Source organism: Protomyctophum parallelum (assembly GCF_964188405.1).
Source record: "Protomyctophum parallelum genome assembly, chromosome: 21".
Classification (NCBI taxonomy): Eukaryota; Metazoa; Chordata; class Actinopteri; order Myctophiformes; family Myctophidae; genus Protomyctophum; species Protomyctophum parallelum.
Window position 1 is genome coordinate 13,836,855 of NC_139713.1, and position 20,842 is coordinate 13,857,696.

Sequence of the window (20,842 nt, forward strand, 5' to 3'; positions counted from 1 at the left end):
TTGTTTTGGTTGACAAACTTGTTAGGGTATATATATATATATAGAGATATTCTATTGTGATAAGAAAATAATTCATCCAGAGGTTTAAAAAATGTAATAAAATTATTCCCCCCCTCTCCCAAAACGTGAAATAATCATTCAAGTAGGGATGTCAAAACTCCATGATTGATTACCCCTGTGAGCTGTAAGCCAGCCACAATCCATTTTTGTTGGGTAAGCCTGCTACTTGACGCTAATGTAATGTTGTTTAAAGAACACTATACATGAGGGAAATAAACCTCGTGCAACAGAGGTGTTGCATGTGTGACATCTAGTGGTTGAATGTTGTCTACTAGTATCTACATTGTATATTTTTGAAAACACTTTAAGTAGAACACACTCTTGTGCAGTTCAGAGTTGCGACGAGATTCAGTCAGTCGTGAATACACAATTCCTTCAACTCTTATGACCTCTTATTGGTGAATACCCCATCTTAATATTAGAACACTTAGTATCATGTAATCCTGATTGTCATCCGTTGTGTTATTAGAACAGTTGTGTTATAAGTTAAACACTTCTCATGTAATACTGATTGTCATCAGTTGTGTCCACTGGCGTGTCGTCTGCTTTGGCGTGAAGCTCCACACTATTCCAGGTGTTTCTCATCAAGCAAATCGCCGATAATCAGTCATCTCCACCACAGAGCAGCTTCAGGGCGTTGGCGTAATTACCAGACACTTCAGACTACAAAAGGGTGAATGCAAAGAAAATGTTATTAAAATAAACTATTCCATGACCACCTGAGATATTGAACATGAGTACCGAAGACATTAATATAATGCTCAATCCCGACATGAAGGCCAAAACACACTATGCGTTTTACTGTTCCATTTAGTGTCCACTTTTAACTGGAAAGACCAACCACACCGCTCACAGTTGGAGTTGGAGCATATGTTTTTCCCACATGCTGGAAGCAGCCAAATAAGATGGTGAAAATGTCTCTTATTGAATCAGAATGATCAAAATTATAAATGATTAGCTTTCGTTTAGTTTCAATGCAGAGAATATCGTTTGACTACCGGTAATTCTTTAAAAAAAAATTTTTTTTTTGCCAGGAGCTTGAAATGACAAAAATATTGATGTGTCTAGCACTGATCCCAAAGGTGAAATGTTAATCAAGTGTAAATTGGGAACAGCAGACGTGTGCGAGACGCTGTCATTGCAGATGACATCCCTTCAGCCATGCTTCCAGTGTGTTTCAGGCCTAATAGTCCAGCAGTGGACAGATGGGAAATTTAGTATAGTCTTTTTTTTTATTGGCCTAAAATATTGTCTATATACATACATACATTCATGAATCCACTTGCTGACCGGTTGTCGGTATTGGGCAATTTTTTTTCTGGGGGTTTCTTGTGACCCTACCATTAACATCGTCATCCTATATATATATATATGGCAGGCAAAAATGTCAAACTTTCCTTTAAGTGACATGTCAAACTAGGGGGTTTTCTAGCTCTGGTCCATAGCTCTAATACCGTTGCATTTAGAGCTATGTTACCGATGACTTCCGGGGCTCGCATAAATGCAGACCAGCCTATCATCTTTAGCGTAAATAAAAAAACGTTTTTGCTTCTCACCAATACAAAGGCGGGTTGTGTCATTAGAAAGCCTAGTTTCCTTTAGTGGAAGCACTCTGAGCCCCTCCACCACACGTATAAAAAAGGTACTTTTTGGGCAGAAAGGGATTTTTTTTCACCGGAAGAAAAATATTCTGTATGAGGGGTTTCTCTTGGCAATATCGGTGGAGGGTGGAGTGAGTAACAAACATTGACTATATACCAAATTTCCCACTTTAAACAAACTGCCGGACTATAAGACACACAACTGATTTGTGTGTGTATGAGAGAGATATTGTGTACAGTATGTGCGCATCGTGCTGACCTCTAACTGGGAGAAGAGAGAGCAGCCAAACAGCTTTTTGTACTCCGTTCTTATGTCCAGTAAGTCCGTCTCTGAACGGCTGACCAGTATCCTGGTCAGAGTGGACTCCGTGGTCCCTGCACCCTGGAGACGAGAACAACACATGTAGTTAACCCATTTAGGCCCGACGTCGAGATAAAAAGAAATCTCTTCTAAATCCTGACAGTTTTCTGAAATACCCATGTTTCTATATCAGTGGTGCTCAATATTTCATGTCAAGGACCCCCAGAATTATCTGTATTTGGCCGCCGACCCCATCTGAAAATATGTTGTTCCAGGGACGCCCCCGGAAGCAACGATTTGAGTTAAAAACGTTCGCTCTGAAAGAATATATATTCAAAGATTTGCGGCACATTTTCACAATTTTTCAAAAATAGCAGATCTACAAGTTCATATGTTCATAAAGTTCATATGAGCTTGTAGATCTGCTATCTTTCAATAGCTAAAGTATAACATAATGCTTGGGTTCCTGCCCAAAATGGGTTAAAAGAAAGGTTCTTCCTAAATTAAATGTTACCCTATTCAGACTTTCACACAATGCAGAATGCTAAAAAATACAAAAGGTTTTACAATCCTTTTGGCCAAACCTTCACTTTGAAGGTCAACTACAAAATCTATCTAGGGTAAATGCTTCTTTCTTTCTGCGATAAATAGAAAATGGAATTTGCTTGCAAGTGCACAAAAACACATTTCACTGTTTTACACCTGTAAACCTGGCTGTGATGTGACGTAAGGATGATTGTGATTCTGATTCTAATCGCATCAGTGACTAAAAAGAAGTAAAAACGACAAAAAACTATCAGTGGTGCTCAATATTTCATGTCAAGGACCCCCAAAATGATATGTATATTGCGGCCGACCCCCATTTGAAAATATGTTGTTCCGGGGGAAAGTTATCAGTACTGCAAACGGCAACATCTGTTCATAATCACTCAAATTGGTGACACTTTTCCACCAACAATGTTAGTCTTTCCTCAGAACAACAGCAGTAGTAAGACCATGGCTTAACATTCCCTTCCACGCCATGAGAGCGCAATGGAACCATCTCTGTGGCTGAATGAATGTTGCAGCAGGAAAGGCCGCAGCGTAACAATATGTGGATTTGATGTCGGGGGAGTCACTGGTATAGGTGTTGGTTTGTGTGCTCTGCACTCTGCAGGGTTCAAAAGGTAGCCTGATGATTTAATGCTTCAGCAAACAAAGTGGCTGGACACAAATAATGTATTTTCAACTGTCAAAGGAGAGTGTAATATGGTATTTAACCATTTTAGACCCGAGAACTGCTTCTACAAAATGTCTTCTGAAAACCTCCGTTTCTATGTCAGTGGTTCTCAAACTATTTCATGTCAAATGTTATGCATTTGGCCACGGACCCCCATCTGAAAATATGTTTTTCCAGGTATCCCCCCCTTCCCCAGAAGCGAACATTTGAGTTAAAAAACGTTCGCTCTCAAAGAACATACAAAGATTTGCGCCACATTTTCACGATTTTTCAAAAATAGCAGATCTACAAGCTTGTAAAGCGGCACTCGGTGCCGCTCTATGAGCTTGTAGATCTGCTATTTTTCAATAGCTAAAGTAGGCTATAACATAATGCTTAAAACACCAAAAGGGGTTCCCCGTCCAGAATGATAACTACTTCCAGTTATCAATTATGTTTGCACAGCACTCTCGTCAATGAATCGGGTTTATATAACGGAGAATCGAGATCGACGCCACAACTTACTTTCATGGCCTTGAAAAGCCTCTCCGCCAGGTATGTAGGGACACTCTTTACACACTTAACTGTGGAAAGGCACAGAAAACAAGAGAGTTTTGCATACGTTTTTTTTTTATAGTTCCCTGAAAGAAAATAAAAAAGCACTGCTAAAGAAGAGTCCTTACCAATGGCCACTAATAGCTTCTGCAGGTCACCGCCCATCTCACTTTCAATTTTCTCCTGCAGGGTCTTGTTGCTTATGCTTTTATATTCCACAAGCGCTGCATAAACATGGACATAAACATGGATTTTATTGATACTGTATTATTTAGTCTGATTTGCGGAGCGATATGTTTGTCAGAGTTAAGGTCCCTGCGCACGGAGAGCGTTTTTCGGGATTTTTAGCGGCGTCGGTTTTCCGAAAAACGCGTCCGGTGTGCAAAGCACCTTTATCGTCAGATACATTTGTCTCCAAAAACATAAAAGTCTACCTACTCTGTCGCAACTGAGGAACACTCCGATGGCACAGAATATCAATAAACTTGGCCTCATCTGTCCCCCACTTGTTCTCCCCTGCTTCGTACAGGGCCTGTGTTAGAAGGAGAAAGATATGAGTATACATGCAAAAATAATAATAATGTACACAGTGGAAAACACAATTGGAGAGGAACAATGAAAATGGAATTTCTCATAAGGGTTCAGAGTAAGTATGATTCAACGCAAATACACCGGTCCATGTCTTGACTCACACAAGGTTCAGGGGCTGGGCCACGCCCAGTGGGACGAAGTGAAATACTTAACGAAGGGTTACGAAATACTACACGAGGCCATCATAATCATGGCCTCGCTTAGGTCGCTAGTTCGTATCCCCGGACCGGCACGTTAAAATGACCACCGCTGAAGTGCCCTTGGACAAGGCATTGAACCCCTACCATGAAATGTTCTATGAGCAGGGCCTGGCTGTGAACAAGTTCTTGAGCTTAGTCCAGTTACCCTGGGTAAACATAGTACCTTTCCTTTCCTTAGTCCAGTTACCCTGGGTAAACATAGTACCTTTCCTTTCCTTAGTCCAGTTACCCTGGGTAAACATAGTACCTTTCCTTTCCTTAGTCCAGTTACCCTGGGTAAACATAGTACCTTTCCTTTCCTTAGTCCAATTACCCTGGGTAAACATAGTACCTTTCCTTTCCTTAGTCCAGTTACCCTGGGTAAACATAGTACCTTTCCTTTCCTTTGCCTTAACCCATTTATAGCTGAGGGCCGATTCTACAAAATGTCTTCTAAATCGTGACAGTATTCAGAAAGAACCTTTGTCAGTGGTGCTCAACCTTTTCATGTCAAGGACCACCCGGAATTATCTGTATTTGGCCGCGACCGGCATCTGAAAATATGTTGTTCCAGGGACCCCCCCAGCCCCCAGAAGCAAAGATTTGAGTTAAAAATGTTTGCTCTGAAAGAATATATACCGGTATTCAAAGATTTGCACCTCATTTTCGCGGGAACATCAAATTTTTCAAAGAATTGCTTGTAGATCTGCTCATTTTCAACAGCTAAAGTATAACATAATGCGATCACTACTGGGGGTAACATATAAGTCATGAGTAATAAAAATGTGTTAATATTTGTTTTAACCGTATTTTTCACATTGTAATGAATGACTCTAAAATGGCATTTAACCCATTTTGACCCGAGAACGATTCTACGAAATGCCTTCTAAATCCTGACCGTTTTCTGAAAAACCCATGTTTCTATATCGTTCTCAAACATTTTCACGTCAAGGACGTCAAGGAAATATGTTGTTCCAGGGACCCCCCCCCCCCCCCCCCCAGAGGCAAAGATTTGAGTTAAAAACGTTCGCCCTGGAAGAATATATCTTCAAAGACTTGCGCCACGTGTTCATGATTTTTCAAAAATAGCAGACCTACAAGATTGTAGCGCGGCACTGAGCTTGTAGATCTGCTATTTTTCAATAGCTAAAGTTCCCACCCAGAATGGGTTAAACACCACGGCAATTATTCCGTTTCCATTTAGCTTCGCCTCTTCCACATAGTGGATGGTTATTACTTTAGTCTGTAGCTGATTTCACCTTAGCATCTTCCTTGGCTTTGGCGACGTCCACACTAGTGCTTTCATCTCTCTTGCCCTACAAAGGAAAGGAGGGATCACAACTGTGATGATGGTGATGATGGTACTGTACGTTCCTTACTGTAATTCTACAGATGAGAGTTTTCCATTTTTTTGCATTGCTTCATGACGTAAATTAATATCACCTAAAGAAGTTGTGTTTCTCTGACCTCTCCAGTCTAGGCCACTCTCAGAAAAGTATTGCTAAGTCAATTGTATATGCTGAACTCGTGTATACTATACAGTATCTCTCATAGCTGTGCTAACATAATTCAGAAACTGCTCTCTTCCATGGAATTCCATTCTGCACATTCTTTGGCTGAGAGTGGAGAAGCCAAACTGTCTAAAAAAACGATATGGCTTTGCCTTTGACAGTGTACGGCGGTTACGCATCTTTATTTGTCTACCGTTGTATGATGCATTATGGTAAAATACACATAATTCGTTAATATTAATAAATATACATAATAAGTCGGATCTCGACTATTTTTAGCAAGTGTAAAAACAGTCATTACGACGGCATCAAGGCCCGCCGAAATACATTCATCATCACTAAATATCATCGGATTTTAGTCGACTAAATCTAGACTAACACTAAGACATTCCAGGTGACTAAAATGTGGCTAAAACTAAATGAAAACTATTCAAGAGACTATGACTAAAACTAAAATCGAAATGTGCTGCCAGACAACAACACTGGTAGAAACAATGTAACATATGTACCTCGGCTAAAATGAGCAGAGTTTTACCATAGTCCCCGGATACCTCCGAAGTGAAATCATGACTTAATGATCTGCCCGTTTCTAGGATGAGACAAAACACAACACAGAATGTCAGTATAACAATAGTCTACTCTAAAACATGCAAATACCTATAAGTATAATCAGTCCACATGCACAAGTAAGACGCGTGAACGCAGCTCATACATTTAGTGGGTTTTTTTAAGTTACGTTTTTTTGAAGTTATTTTTTTAGTGTGTGTGTGTGTGTGTGTGTGTGTGTATGTGTGCGTGCGTGCGTGCATGGTTTTTTGTACGTTTTCTTTAAAAATAAAATGTGTACATTTTGTTTTTAGGTTACGTTTGTGTGTGTGTGTGTGTGTGTGTGTGAGATACACACAGACAAGACATGTATGTTCTGCTAGGTCTCATAGTTAGTGCTCATTGCGTTCACAATGACCACACACACACACACACACACGTGCCCATGGAAGGGGGGGGGGAAAACACTATTGTCACCATCTTATTTGCAGAAATATATGTGAATAATATACTAACCTGCCAGGTATGCTTCAGACAGGGCTTTGATTTGTCTGTTGGATCTTGAGGCAAATATTTCAGTCAGAATACTTTCTGTGGTCCCAGCTCCCTATAAACACAAATAATTATCCTCTTCATGCTTTTCCAATACAAAACCAGTAGTAGTAGTATTAACGAATACCAAACGACCCGCCCCTTTACCAACTCGCCCCGGGCGTAGAGCCAGCGGAACTGCGCGGCCTGGTATTCCTAAATTAACCCAAGTAAATGATGCTTCAACGGTTAAACCTAACCTTATTCCTAACCTCAACCTCAGTAAAACTATGCCTAAACCTAACCTAAACTTAACCCTGCAGTAAAACTATGCCTAACACTTGCACTCGAGGGAGTTCATGCGTGCTCAAAAGGCACATTCTATACTCAAGGGGTTAACATGCTGAATTTATATGTGGGTGTATAAGTGTGTGCAAGTCCCACACGTCATTCGCTGATGTGGCAGTCAGCTGACCAATTGGGCGGGCTACTTAAGCTCACTAGTCTGCATGCCTTCCTTCTGCTATGGTTCCCGGTTGTTATGTGATGTTTGCTCTGTTATTTATGTTCCCCATGGGGGGGGGGGGGGTTCATTGTATATCTATCTCCCTGCTCTTAATGTTTATGATGATTAATCGTGCCAAGCTAAGAGTAAATGCAGCAGAGCCGAACGCCAAGATGAATATATCTATGCACACTTGTATTCTCATTCTATAATAAATATTGGTTGAATCTATTCCGTGAGTTGTCTGACTGAACCTTATTCTCAGGAAAACAAAATAAAGAATACATGAATCGCGGCACCGAGCGGTCGGCGTGAGAAATCGAGGGGCGAAATGGTTTTTAGGGGCGACCGTACCTGATACCGTATTAACAGTTAATTAGTTAATTTATTAGGTCCGACGTCGAAATTAAAAAAGTTTGCTCTGAAAGAATATATTCAAAGATTTGTGGCAAGATTTGTGCCACATTTTTACGATTTTTTCAAAAAATAGCAGACCTACAAGCTCGTAGCGCGCCACTCGGTGGCGCGCTATAAGCTTGTAGATCTGCTATTTTTATATAAGCATTATGTTATAGCTAAAGTATAACATAATGCTTAGTTAAAACACCAAAAGGGGTTCCCGTCCAGAATGGGTTAAAGATTATTCACAGTGCAAATCGTGTTGGAGCTCCTTATTATAAAATGCTACCTTTCGTACAATAAAGAACGCATGGAATGTTTTTTATCTGTGGCATCCTGGTGGATAAGCATTCTATGTAGGACACAATGACATGAAAATAATAGCAACTTCATAAGCATAGAACTAGGATGCGTTCCTAGTAAGTTGCCATAGTATATATATACTGTACACAACGGCATGTACCTGCTTGATTGATGCTCTGCAGTTTTAACTGCTACTCTAACACATCTTGTGCATATATCATACACATTTCATCATATATATATATATATATATATATATATATATATATATACGGTATATATATATATATAATATCATACGCTATTTCGCACTGCCAATATTTATATTGCATTTGTTGTTCTGTTGTGTTAGTTTATTTATTTATTTTCATCTTTTTCTTGAAACATATGGCACTCACACCTGTGAACCTGTGATGTGAAGTTGAGTTGACATACATGGTGGCCATTTTGTACTTTTGTAGCATACACCGGTCTTCCGCCCACTGAATATGGCGTGAGAGGAAAATGGTCACCCTGTGCATAACACACTCACTTTGACCTCGTCATCGATTACGATCATATACCTGGGTGGCTTTAATGATCTCTCTACAGTCGTACACATCGGCGGGTGTCGCCAAGGCAACGAGCAGTTCCTCAAAGTCTCCGTGGGTGTCACCTTCCAAGTCAGCTACCAAAGCCTGAGAGAGAGAGAATATGTATTTACATGTATTCTGTATACATTCCGGCTGCACCTAAGGCCTGAGGTATACTTGCTTGTGCATTGTGTCGCGTAACAGGAATAACCGATCTACAAGCTCATGTGTCGCAGCGTGACCATTTTGGGCTTGTGGATTGACTATTTTCTGTGCATCAGGCTAAGGAACATATATCTGCATATATATCCTAGTAATGCAACTACTTCAACCGCTGTATACATAAAATTGTACACTCTCCATACCTCTAATATTCTTTGATAATTCCATTCAGGTTTCATTTTGGTACTGTAAGTGCATTGCATGTTATTGTTAAAGCCTGTTGTAAGGTGTCCATGTCAGATTGGTTGTAGAGATGTTTATTTTGTAGTCTTGCGTGCGTGCTTTATAATCTTGCCAAACCTCTCCAGTCACTGGGCTGCTTCCAAACTCCCCTGCATTTATGTTATGTATACTTATTTTATCTGGCAAAGAGATTGTTGATAGCTACTATTCTTAACTTATGGCTCTATACTAAATGGCTAAAGATAAATAAACCCAGGTAATATTATTAATGTACCCTTCCCGTGGCCTTCAGATAGGCCTTGGCAATAACCTGGCGCTGAGCATTGCTTCTCTGGGCCAAGACTTCAATCAGTTTATCTTCTGAGGTTCCTAGATAGAGAGATCAGAGAACGGAACAAAGCAGTCTTTTAAACTCTTTACATATAGCTCATTATCGCCACACGGTAGAATGCACTCTAGAATTCAGTCTACGTTTGCTGTGTGTGTGGTTGGCTGAGTGCCTGCCTGGGTGCCTGGGTATGAGCACAAAAATAGCATGGTTGTTTTTCACCACCTGTGCGCAACCTAACACACACACAAACACACATATTAACTGTATATATGTTGATTTTGGGTGTGCCAGTACAGTACAGTACAGTAGAGGGACCCCCACACGGTAAAGGTCCCCACACACAGAGCGCAATTTCGGATTTTTCCATCGGTTTTCCGAAAAACGCGGCCGGTGTGCAACCACCTTTAACTCTGTCATTTCTCAACCGTTTCGGACATGGGGCGGCTCGCCGGAATCGCCCCGGCCCCCTGGGCGCGTTCCTGTGGGGCTGGAACTTCCGGGCACCCCCCGGGGACCCCCACACGGAGTTGCACCACTCACTTCACACGGGTGTGATTTCTTTTGCTGAATAAACAGAAAGATAACTCTTTAACTGTAATTGTTTTCCCATACCAATGCCCTCTATGGCATTCTTCAGAGTTTCCACGTCCTCTTCTGCTTTGAAGTCTGCTTTATCCTTGACAGTCCCTCTGTTGGACTGATGGCAAACACATGCAACAACAAACAGGCTCAGTCACAATAATGAAATAACAAACTTAATAGGCTACATTGTGATTTTAACCTCTTTAACCCATGGTATGGTCAACTTACTGTTACTGTCAATGAGGAGGGGTTGTCTAACAGCAGTTCCAAGTCATCCTGCAATAGGCCAGCAAATTATTGCAATCAGATTATGAAACTATAGGAGTGATGATAGATTATTGCCTAGGGCTAGTAGTAGGCCTATATATATATATACCCTATACTATCTACAGCCTACGATTACAATATTATATGTAGGTAATTTAATGCTACTGCATGTAATGCTAACTTCAATATGTAGTACACTTCTGATTCCGAACAACTTATGTCATTTTTAGATGCTGTGTGCAGGCCTATAGCCCCTCACCCAAACAGACATTCTTCCTTATGGGTCCAGTCAACCTGGGGAAGAGAGAGAGAGAATAAAGATGAGACTGCGTTTCATTGCAAATAAAGGAACACGCTCCTTCCCCATACAGGCATACAGCAAAGTATAAGAAGAAAGAAGGAAAAAAATCTAAAGTAGACAGCGACAACTATATACACACAAAGATAGATAGGCTTACCAAACGCAAGAAATCACAATAGTCGGTTTGCCAGCAGGGTGGGGGAAAAAGACTGAATCGCAGCGAGAAAGGGAACCTCTTTAGCGGAGTTGTGAAGGCAACGCCCAGGTCATCGGCTCTACGGGATTACGGGAAATGAAATTACAAAGGAGGTTTTTCCCAAACCAAACTCCTCCTGATCAGAGGCAGTCAGTCAGAGCTCTACTCCAATCCAATCCAATCTCCACGGAACGCAACGTGCATGACATGACTACAGACAGTAGTACTGTACAGATAACATTTTATATAGAAATACAGGAAGTTTTAGGGGGCGGGGCATAGCTTGAAGTTGGACAGTCTGTAGTTAAACGTATTGTATTATTATTTATTATCAATGGGACGGGCGTCATAGCAAATTTGTCCATAACCAGAGTATGAATGTGTGTGTGTGTGTGTGTGTGTGTGTGTGTGTGTGTGTGTGTGTGTGTGTGTGTGTGTGTGTGTGTGTGTGTGTGTGTGTGTGACTCATAGACTGTATGTGACTGTGTGTGTGTGTGTGTGTGTGTGACTGTGTGGGCGCTGTCCACATTCCACAACCGCAACTACCAATGGGAGGAGCTCTCAATAGTTCCCGGAAGTTAGTAGTTCCAAAAAGCTTGCTACACACTTGTTTCACTGTGTTGGGGAACATGGTTACCCAATACCGCCCCCATCTGGCAGAGTCAGGTTAGCAATAACTCGCTGCATGTGTGGCTGACGGTAGCGAGTGACAGTAGACTTGCATGCACTTCAAAAGCAGGTAAGATTAAGAACGTTTAAGATTTTAGATTGTATCAATCATCAATGTATCAATAAACATGTTCTTCTTCCTACTATGCAGGTGTGGTCACATGGTTGATCTGAGGAACCCAGCCATGATGCAGGAAGCCATAGAAAATCAAAATAGTACATTGGGCAGATAATAAAGTGATTTATTAAAAGAAAATTGGCCCCAACACTTGCTGTTGACCCAGTGACTTCAGTGATGATGCTAGCCTAATTGATTAATCAATTAACCCCTAAATAAAATAACAACAAATATGATAAAATGTTACACTTTCAGAGTTTAATTGACACTCTAACAAGGGCATGAAAAACATTTTTGGCCAAAAGGCTTAAAAACACATGTTTATGATTTTGTCCGTCATCTCACCACGTGATTCCCTAATCTTCAGTCCACCAACCAATTTGATTGATTGATTTGATTGAATCATCACCTGCCCATCCTGAGTAACTTGTTCAGACCTACAGGGCTCCATCTTGCGCCACCCCTTATCCCTAAACTTATTTGCCATTTTTTACTATTTTGAAAAACATTTTAAAATAGTTCAACTAGCCGATCTACATCGAGACATTGTGAGCTTGTAGATCGGCTATTTGAACTTTTTTTTAATGGCAAATTAGTTTAGGGATAATGGTTAAGAGGTGGTGCAAGATATAGCCCAGTCTATTCTGTGTTCAGCATTTTCTGTTTTATTATTAAATTAGAACAAATATACTCCCACCTTTTATAAAAAACGAATAATAAGTGACAGAACAGCTCATTTAAAGCCCAGGCAAGACCTAGCTGTTATATAAGGCTAGCTCTTAATGCATTTCTGGTTCATGTTATTGTCTACCTGTTTTGTATGTCTGTGGGAAAAATGGAATTTTTACAAAAATGTGCAAGCCAGCATGGCAATGACCCCTGGTGGTCACAACAACAATAACAGCCGGAGGTCAGGAGTTAGTAGGCTGAACATTTTTTAAATATAACTTTCTTTAAATCACTTTCCAAAAGCCTGTATGGTTGTATGTAGGCCTGTTGCTGCTTTTGTCCAATTGAGGACGACACAGACCATAGAATAGAAATACAGGCACCCTGACAACTGACTCAGTACAGTCAGAACGAAACGGGACAGGAGTTAGGCTACTGTGACAAGTGAGAGCCGACACACACACGCGCGCGCCCATATACCTTATGACATAATTATTTTGTTGATACAGCCGTATTGTTACAAATAGTTAGACTGTTCATAGTTCAATATCACACGCAGCCATTACTCTCGACAATTAGCAACAACAACAACACCTCCTCATCCTGTCGTCCCTTCACAATTAAAGTGTCTCCTCCTTTACCTCCCAATGCTGCACATTTTACCCAGGTTATTAACATAAAATAGGTGTAACTTAACATTGTGGGAGAGAGCAAGGCAGTGAGTGAGCGAGATAGATAGATAGAGAGGGCCAAGAGTGGCGGGGGTTGACTGACGCCTGACGTTCAGTTGGAGCTTGGAGGCCCCCCTGAGGGTGGAGGTCTGTTTCACTTGAAACATAGCTAAGGCCTCCTATGACACGCACACACACACACACACACACACACACACACGCACGCACGCGCACACACAAATCATATCATATCAAATCAAATCATTAGTGTTGATTTGAAAGCAAACCCGGATCCATTCTCTCACCAGACCGGATGTGAGCAGTGATTTGATTAGATATAGGCTATAAATATAGAACTCAGGTGAGATGCCAGCTAGGAGTGTATGTATCACTTCAGAATGGAACCTGTGTGTGTGTGTGTGTGTGTGTGTGTCCCCTCTCTGCTGCAGGATGTTGGCCAGAAAAAACACATGATCTTGAGCACACGGTGGCCGGAGTGGAAGATGCATATGGAAGCGGCTGATCCACTGTGACGTGATGCGTCATTACCGTACCAATAAACAGGCAGTAAACATAAGTCATGGAATCATAGATCTGGCATATTTTAATGAATGGTCATGTGATATGCATATGAACAGCAAAGACAAAGATGAAAGCAAATACGACCTGTTACATCACGAATCAGATTCGATCATATCAGTCCGTTGGTCGGGGCAGTCACTGAACGGATATACAACATTATATATATGCAAAACAAATAAAGGAACAGAAAATAAAAGAGGAACCTATCTTGACACCGGTCACATTTAGCGGAATTCTGACGTAATTTCTCTGGTCATTGTCAATGGCAAATATTGAGACGTGTGGGGACAAGATTTAGCCGACATTTGACCTGAATTCCCCTTTCATTGTCATTGGCAAATCTTGAGACGTGTGGGGACAAAAGCTGTTTATAGACACCCATGTGAAGTGAGGGGCGCTCTTATCATCATACATCATCATCTCATACTAGCCAATCAGAATGCCCGTTGCCTGTGATTGGTTAGCTGATTTGCTCGTTTACATATGACGTATATTTTCCCTTCAATGTCAATGTCGTTTAATGTTTTAATGCTTAATTTACATATTTAGCAGAATTTTGACCTAATTTCTCCATTAATAGTCAATGGCAAATCTTGAGACCCGTGGGACAAGATTTAGCAGACATTTGACCTGAATTCCCCTTTCATTGTCCCCTCATAAATCACACCCGTGTGAAGTGAGGGGCGCTCATATCATCGTACATCATCATGACTCATCTCGTACTGGCCAATCAGAATGCCTGCTGCCACAAATTTACGTCATATTTGGCGGACATTTGACCTAAATATGAGACGCTGTATACCTCAAAAACAGTTAAAGAACAGGAGCTTGCCTCATTTTGGACACACCTTGCTCTCAATGAACGCAAGGCAGCTACATTCGACATAGTTACTACTCAAGGATTTTGGGCGTGTGCACAGTGTCCATTCGTTCTTATGGACATTAATTACGCTGCCAATGCTGATCTAAACGGTTACAAAAAGCAAGCTCCCATACTATATAATTCAAGTATAATTCATTGTAGCCTAACATCTGGTGCTGAGACAGAGGCATACAACTCTCAGGGTGCTCTAAACACATAGAGTCCCTATAGAGCTTGACTTTTTGACAATGATTGTTTCACAGCTCCCTGGACAGTGTGTGCTCAGTATGGCAGTGCCAACAGGCTCAAGTCACAGCTGCGCTTAAGTAGGCTTCCACTGTAGGCCGGCCCTCCGCTTGATGATAGGCTCACGATGACGAGGTGGGCAGGTGGAAGGTGAAAACGGAGTCAGCACCTTCCTCTATACAGCACAACAGCATGCGACTGATAAATAACCAAATTACCATAATCACCCGATTATGTAACAATATAGCTTCTCTTTTGGGGGGGAGGGGGGCTTGACCACGTTGTCATAGCTGCTTGCAGCTACTTTTTTTTCCCATTTTGAATGTTATTTGTTCAGTTGTTGCTAGTCATGGCTGCCAGTTCCCACTTGATGCCATGTGGAAGTTCTGACTGCTCCAGACCGTACTGAATAACTGACAGTTTGCATAACATCTTAAGACTCGGACTAAAGTCTAAGATGAACAACTCATCAGATCTGTCATTTCCTCGAAAGAGGATGATAAGATCTCCCATGCAACAACAGACCATCCAAGACTTTGTACAAGGGCTTTTCCCTTTGGGCTTAACCTGACTCCAGGAGAAAGTCTCTGGTTTGAATTTCCACAGGTCATTGAATTCCTGGTTTGAGTCGTTGCTGCCACCAAATATGTACAGCTCTCCATTGTAGGCGAATGCGGAATGACCGAAGCGTCCTTCTGGAAGAATCTGTGCAGAATGCGTGCTCAGCCAGAGGTTGGTCTCTGTGTCAAACACTCTGATGGTGTTATAGTAGACCCCTTGTTCATACCCAGAGAATCCCCCAAATACAAACATCTTTGTCCCGATAATTGTGGCAGAGTGACTGGATGAAACAGATGGAGCAGTTCCTCTGGTGTTGATTAAAGACCAGACCATTGTGCTGGTGTCCAACTTGTAGATGTCATTAGTGCGTCCTCTCACCTGTGTGATTCCTCCATGGATATACATGGCCTTCTCCAGGACGCAGGCAGAGTGGTCCATCCTCTCCTCTGGAACGGTCCCAGAAACCTTTGGTTTGAACCATATGCAGGCGTCAACGTCAAATGCATGAAGCACATTCATCCTTCCCCAGAGGTAGACAGTATCTTCAATCAGCACAGCTGTTTTAAGGCAGGAGTAAACCTCAAGGGGGCGTTCTCCTCTTCCTATCGTCTTTGGGGGCAAAATCCTCCAGCGCAACGACACTTGATTGAAGATGTGGACCTCAATCTGATCATTGTTGACCACAAAGTGATACACCTTGAGCCCGACTACCACAGCAGCACTGTTATACTGTCCAGTATGTCCTCCTTTCAGGTGTACTGTCCAGTGCAACATTTTAAATACAGTACCTGAACCTCCACAAATAAATGCTACTAACACCCGGAAGTTACAATGTCAAGTTCCTAAATGGTGTTTTGTTTATAGGACAGATCATTTTTAAAGGATGCTTACATCGGTTGTAATGACGGTTTTGTGACGTCATTGACATCATTATGTAGAATAGCTCATGACCTTGAGGGAAGGAAACAGGTGGTCGAGGTGAATGGTACCCTGTCTACTTCCCTCCCAGTAGAGTGTGGGGTCCCTCCTAGGGCCTCTACTATTTCTAATTTATGTAAATGACATGAACTCGGCATGCAAATGCAATCTGTTCTTGTTCGCTGACGACTCAGCTCTCCTGGTCTCGGACAAAGATAAGTCCCAGGTTGGGAGAGTACTCAGCACAGAGCTCGGTAGCATCTGTCTTTGGCTCTCCGACGACAAATTGTCACTGCACCTTGGGAAAACTGAATCTATCCTGTTTGGTTCAAGTCAAAACCTCAACAAGTCCCCGGGCTTCACGGTTAGAGTGGGTGACAATGTAGTCACAAGTAAGGAAGAGGTCACTTACTTGGGTTGTATCTTGGATAACAAACTCACATGTGAAAAATCACACCCGTGTGAACCGAGTGGTGCAACTCCCCTCTCTCTCTCCTCCCCCCTCCTCTCTCTCATTAGCAGGCAACAGTGCAGCACTGTCTCTCTCTCTCTCTCTCTGTTTCTTGCACAACAGCACCCCTACTGGCCCCTACTGGTATGGTGCTCATTAACATCACATAGGTGGGTGATCACATAGGTGAACACGGACATTGCTGTTCCTTGGAGTGGTTGCACCACTCAAAAATGGCAATGAAAGTGATCTCAAAGGTCAAGCAGATAACTCGTTTTTTGGGCAGGATATCCCCTGTCAACAGCAGTGCTATGAGGACCTTGGCCGGTGCCCTCATCCAGTGCCACTAAATATATCAACATTGAAATTAGTCAATAGTCAGCATACCGTGCTTTTATTTTTGTTTTTGAAAAAACACTTCTCAGTCTGACAGATATTCTCCTGCTCATTACTGTGCACAAATGTACTACTGTATCAGTAGGCTACTGTGATGACCCATCCTGTTTGTGTGATGTTGCTGTGTTCTGATACCCCCTTTCTGAAACCAGCTCCTCGCCACTCGCCCCACACACTTGCCCTCGATATGCGCGTTCACGTGAGGCTGCGCCATATTAAGTGTCGTCCGAAACCAAGCAGCCTTGAGTGGAAGTGGCTTATAAAGCCCTCAAGAGCGCATGACATAAATCTCTGTTTGATCACTGAGAACCCCAAAAATGTCTACAAGCTCAAGTACAAACATTGTGGAGACACACACGGCAACCTTTTCCACAAATTAAAACAAGAAAAGCCATGGATAACTAATAGTATCCACAATGCATGTAAAAAAATTGACTTATTATATATAAGACATTTGTAAAGAACAGAACAAAAGAAGCTGACCTAAAAATGTTAAAGAAGTGGTTTGATATAAATAAATTATTAAATATAGGTCAAACTAAATGTATTATATTCGGCAATAAAAAATATAACCATAAATAACAAACAAATCGATCAAGTAACCCACATAAAATTCCTAGGAATCATGATTGACAACAAACTCACCTGGAAACCTCACATAGACTATTTAAAAACTAAAATATCGAAAACAATAGCAATCCTATACAAAATGAAAGACATCATTAATACAAAATCACTCCAGACATTATACAATTCCCTAATTATGCCATATCTAACTTACGTCGAAGTCTGGGGAAACACACATAAAACTATAGGCTACTACACCCCGTTGTTATTCTACAAAAGAAAGCAATAAGAATTGTCAACCGGGCTGACTATTATGTGCCAACAAATCCACTATTTATTAAAAACTGCACATTGAAATTTGCAGATCTAGCCTCAACACAGCAATAATAATGTACAAAGCATAACAGGTCGCTTCCAGTCAGCATGCAGGAGCTATTTATTTAAGCCTAGGGAAAGCAGGTATGAACTCAGGGGAATCTGAATTTTTAAAAAGACTACAATTTCACGGACCAACATCAAAGAGAGATGTCTATCTGCCATTGGGGTGAATCTATGGAATAATCTGGACACTGAATTAAAATTAAGCAATTCAATCATAAAATTCAAGAGAACATATAAAACAAAGGTAATCGAGGGCTATATGGAATCACTCTAACTAAGTGTTAGCTATATTAACAGTAATTTCATGTATATGACAGCTGAAGGCTAACCGCAGAACATTAAATATGCAAGAATCCCAAATTCTCCGCCCATACGCATTGAGTCTACCGAAGTATTAGGTGACCTCAAATACTTAAAATAAGTGCAATATAGAAACAAATTAAATAATATTCCCAAAACATAAACAAACAAAAAAAACAAGCCTCACTGGCCGCAAGTATAATTATATATAATTTAAAAAAAAATCAAATTAAGTAGTGTAGGAGCATTTATCAGTCTCACGATCTCAGCAGAGTGAAGGATATCAGGACACAGGACTCATCTCAATAGTTTCAGGCATCGTTCTTTATTTTCATGTTTCCGGTCAATTTACAGCAGAGCAACCGCATACTTCCATCATCCCTTCTCCCAATCAATGACCACCTTTCCCCTTTATTCTCTCCCAGACACACTCACAATAATAGCATTGACAGTCAGTAACAGGTGATCATACTAAAACATGTCCTTCCTTGGTTTGTGGGAGGAGAGAGAACAACAGGATATATGTGGCACCTTACTACAGGAAGGAAAAAGGTCCTATTTGAAATGAGATAGTGACAGCACATACAGTGGTATAATTACATGTAATGACAACTAACAGGTGTGGGTCCCGCACCTACATACATGTAGGTGCTACTTGTTCCCCTTTCTAGAATGGAGTAGGTACATAGCTACAGTGGTCTAATTAGACATGGTGGCAGCTGTCTGAGTGACAGCTGCCGGTCACTTGCAAACTAGGCTCAATGGTGAAGAATAAACTGGATGCAATGATAAGATAGTATTAGTAATAGTGTGTATATTTAATTGTATAATTGTCTCCACTTATGGGGCATTCTAAATTTCCACCACATTTGGCCTACATTAAATGATGTAGTAGTGTAAGTCATATATATTTATAAACATGTATATGCTCTATAATGTATTATATTCTATATATATTATCAATAAAATACTTTATCAGTCAAAAGGGAGACATTCATATGGAATGTCAGAACAGGTCAGTTCCATATATGGAGATCTAATTGAGGTTTGACTGGTCAGATGTAGAGTTGCTGGAGACAGCCATGTGCTGCGTGTCACGACTCACGAGGCGTGACAGGCCATATATGGAGGTGTGATGGACGGATTGACTGACAGGTTTTGCAGGTCTTCATAGTAATCTGTAAAGAAAGATCACATTCATTGTGTTGGTTTATTCCAGTGTGATATTATTGCAAAGGTATATAATATAAGCTACTCCACACTAAAATGTATCGTTGTAATTGCAGAGACTGTCCACTAGAGTGTGTTGAATGACATGGATAGCTTTACCCACTATAATCTCTTTATCGGATAGGTCCTAATAAACCCTGAATAATTTTCAATAAAGTAAAAAGTGTAAAGGACGTCACCCATGTTCAACCTATCTCCCTATGCTCATGATAATATGGTCATATCATGGTGCCAATTCTGTCTACCCCGTCTGTACGTGTCTCAGACTCAGTGGGGGCTGTGGACAATTCAGAAACCCGCCTATACCATGCAGTGACATGATTGATTGATTTAAAATGGGTGACGACTGACGAACATCTGGATTATTTTAATGATTTTTGACATCTTTACACCTTGCATTTAGTCTACCACCTGCAGAAAGGTTCGTTCACAGATCTGAGATGTTATTAGCCCTGAAACATATGACTGTCATGATTTATCATGACATGTGGTCGTGGACCATGGCTAAGATTTTATAGGCTATAATTTGATTATTGAACCATTTTTTAAGAACTACGTAGCCTACAACTAGCCTACAACATTCACACCCACTAGCCCCATATGTTCCCTCTCCCTACACTCATTCTGTAGCTCCGAGATGAGGTCACACACTGGGCCCCTCCCACCGCGTTTCAGAAACGGCGCAAGTTTCCGCTATGTAAGTTTCTTACCCTGACGCCACGATTAATCCAAACGTGAAGGGGACGTGAAGGGTTTACACTAATTCAACCATAACAACGCCCAAGAAAATCCAACTAGAGATTTGAACCGAGCCTTTACGTCCCGTATTTTGTCAGTCGCTTCCATGTTTATCAAGGAAGTGTGCGTGCATGTCGAGTGAACTGAAGTCAGTTGGAAATTTCGACCAGGGGAGGCGCTAAAGCTTTTCAACTTCCTTGATAAACATGGAAGCGACTGACAAAATACTGGACGTAAAGGCTCGGTTCAAATCTCTAGTTGGATTTTCTTTGGCGTTGTTATGGTTGAATTGGTGTAAACCCTTCACGTCCCCTTCACGTTTGGATTAATCGTGGCGTCAGGGTAAGAAACTTACATAGCGGAAACTTGCGCCGTTTCTGAAACGCGGTGGGAGGCTACACACCCACATGAGCGACGTGTGTGAGCAATTATTGTCACACACACTGACTGTAGGCTAGTCTGTGCATCAAGTTCAGCGCCACAAAACCTCGCGTCACCACAAAGTGATTGGGGGAGTATTCGTATCAAGACGTTGGTGGAAGCGGCCGA

General features: G+C 41.3%; 2 protein-coding genes across 2 annotated transcripts; both read right to left on the reverse strand.

The window, feature by feature from the left end:
- Positions 1-35: 35 nt before the first annotated feature.
- Positions 36-11,096, reverse strand: LOC310879365 (annexin A3-like). Its single transcript, XM_083793985.1, has 14 exons — positions 10,896-11,096; positions 10,697-10,731; positions 10,399-10,446; positions 10,201-10,285; positions 9,532-9,626; positions 8,844-8,957; positions 7,059-7,149; positions 6,506-6,585; positions 5,745-5,801; positions 4,154-4,247; positions 3,844-3,939; positions 3,686-3,744; positions 1,921-2,043; positions 36-723 (listed from the first exon to the last, which is right to left on the reverse strand). The coding sequence occupies exons 2-14, from the start codon at positions 10,706-10,708 to the stop codon at positions 664-666; spliced, it is 1,014 nt and encodes a 337-aa protein (XP_083650111.1). The 5' UTR covers positions 10,709-10,731; positions 10,896-11,096; the 3' UTR covers positions 36-663.
- A 3,988-nt stretch (positions 11,097-15,084) lies between these two features.
- LOC310878833 (kelch domain-containing protein 3-like) lies at positions 15,085-16,086 on the reverse strand (the record flags this gene model as incomplete). The annotated part of the gene is made up of 2 exons (XM_083793248.1): positions 15,085-15,564; positions 15,691-16,086. 2 exons carry the CDS (start codon positions 16,084-16,086, stop codon positions 15,085-15,087), a joined length of 876 nt encoding a protein of 291 aa, XP_083649374.1.
- Positions 16,087-20,842: the final 4,756 nt, after the last annotated feature.

Coding starts and splice junctions, on each gene's coding strand:
- LOC310879365 (XM_083793985.1), bottom strand. Junction 6,586..7,058: donor GTCTGAAGCATACCTGGCAG/GTTAGTATATTA, acceptor GTCTCATCCTAG/AAACGGGCAGATCATTAAGT. Junction 2,044..3,685: donor GGCTTTTCAAGGCCATGAAA/GTAAGTTGTGGC, acceptor TCTCGTCTCCAG/GGTGCAGGGACCACGGAGTC.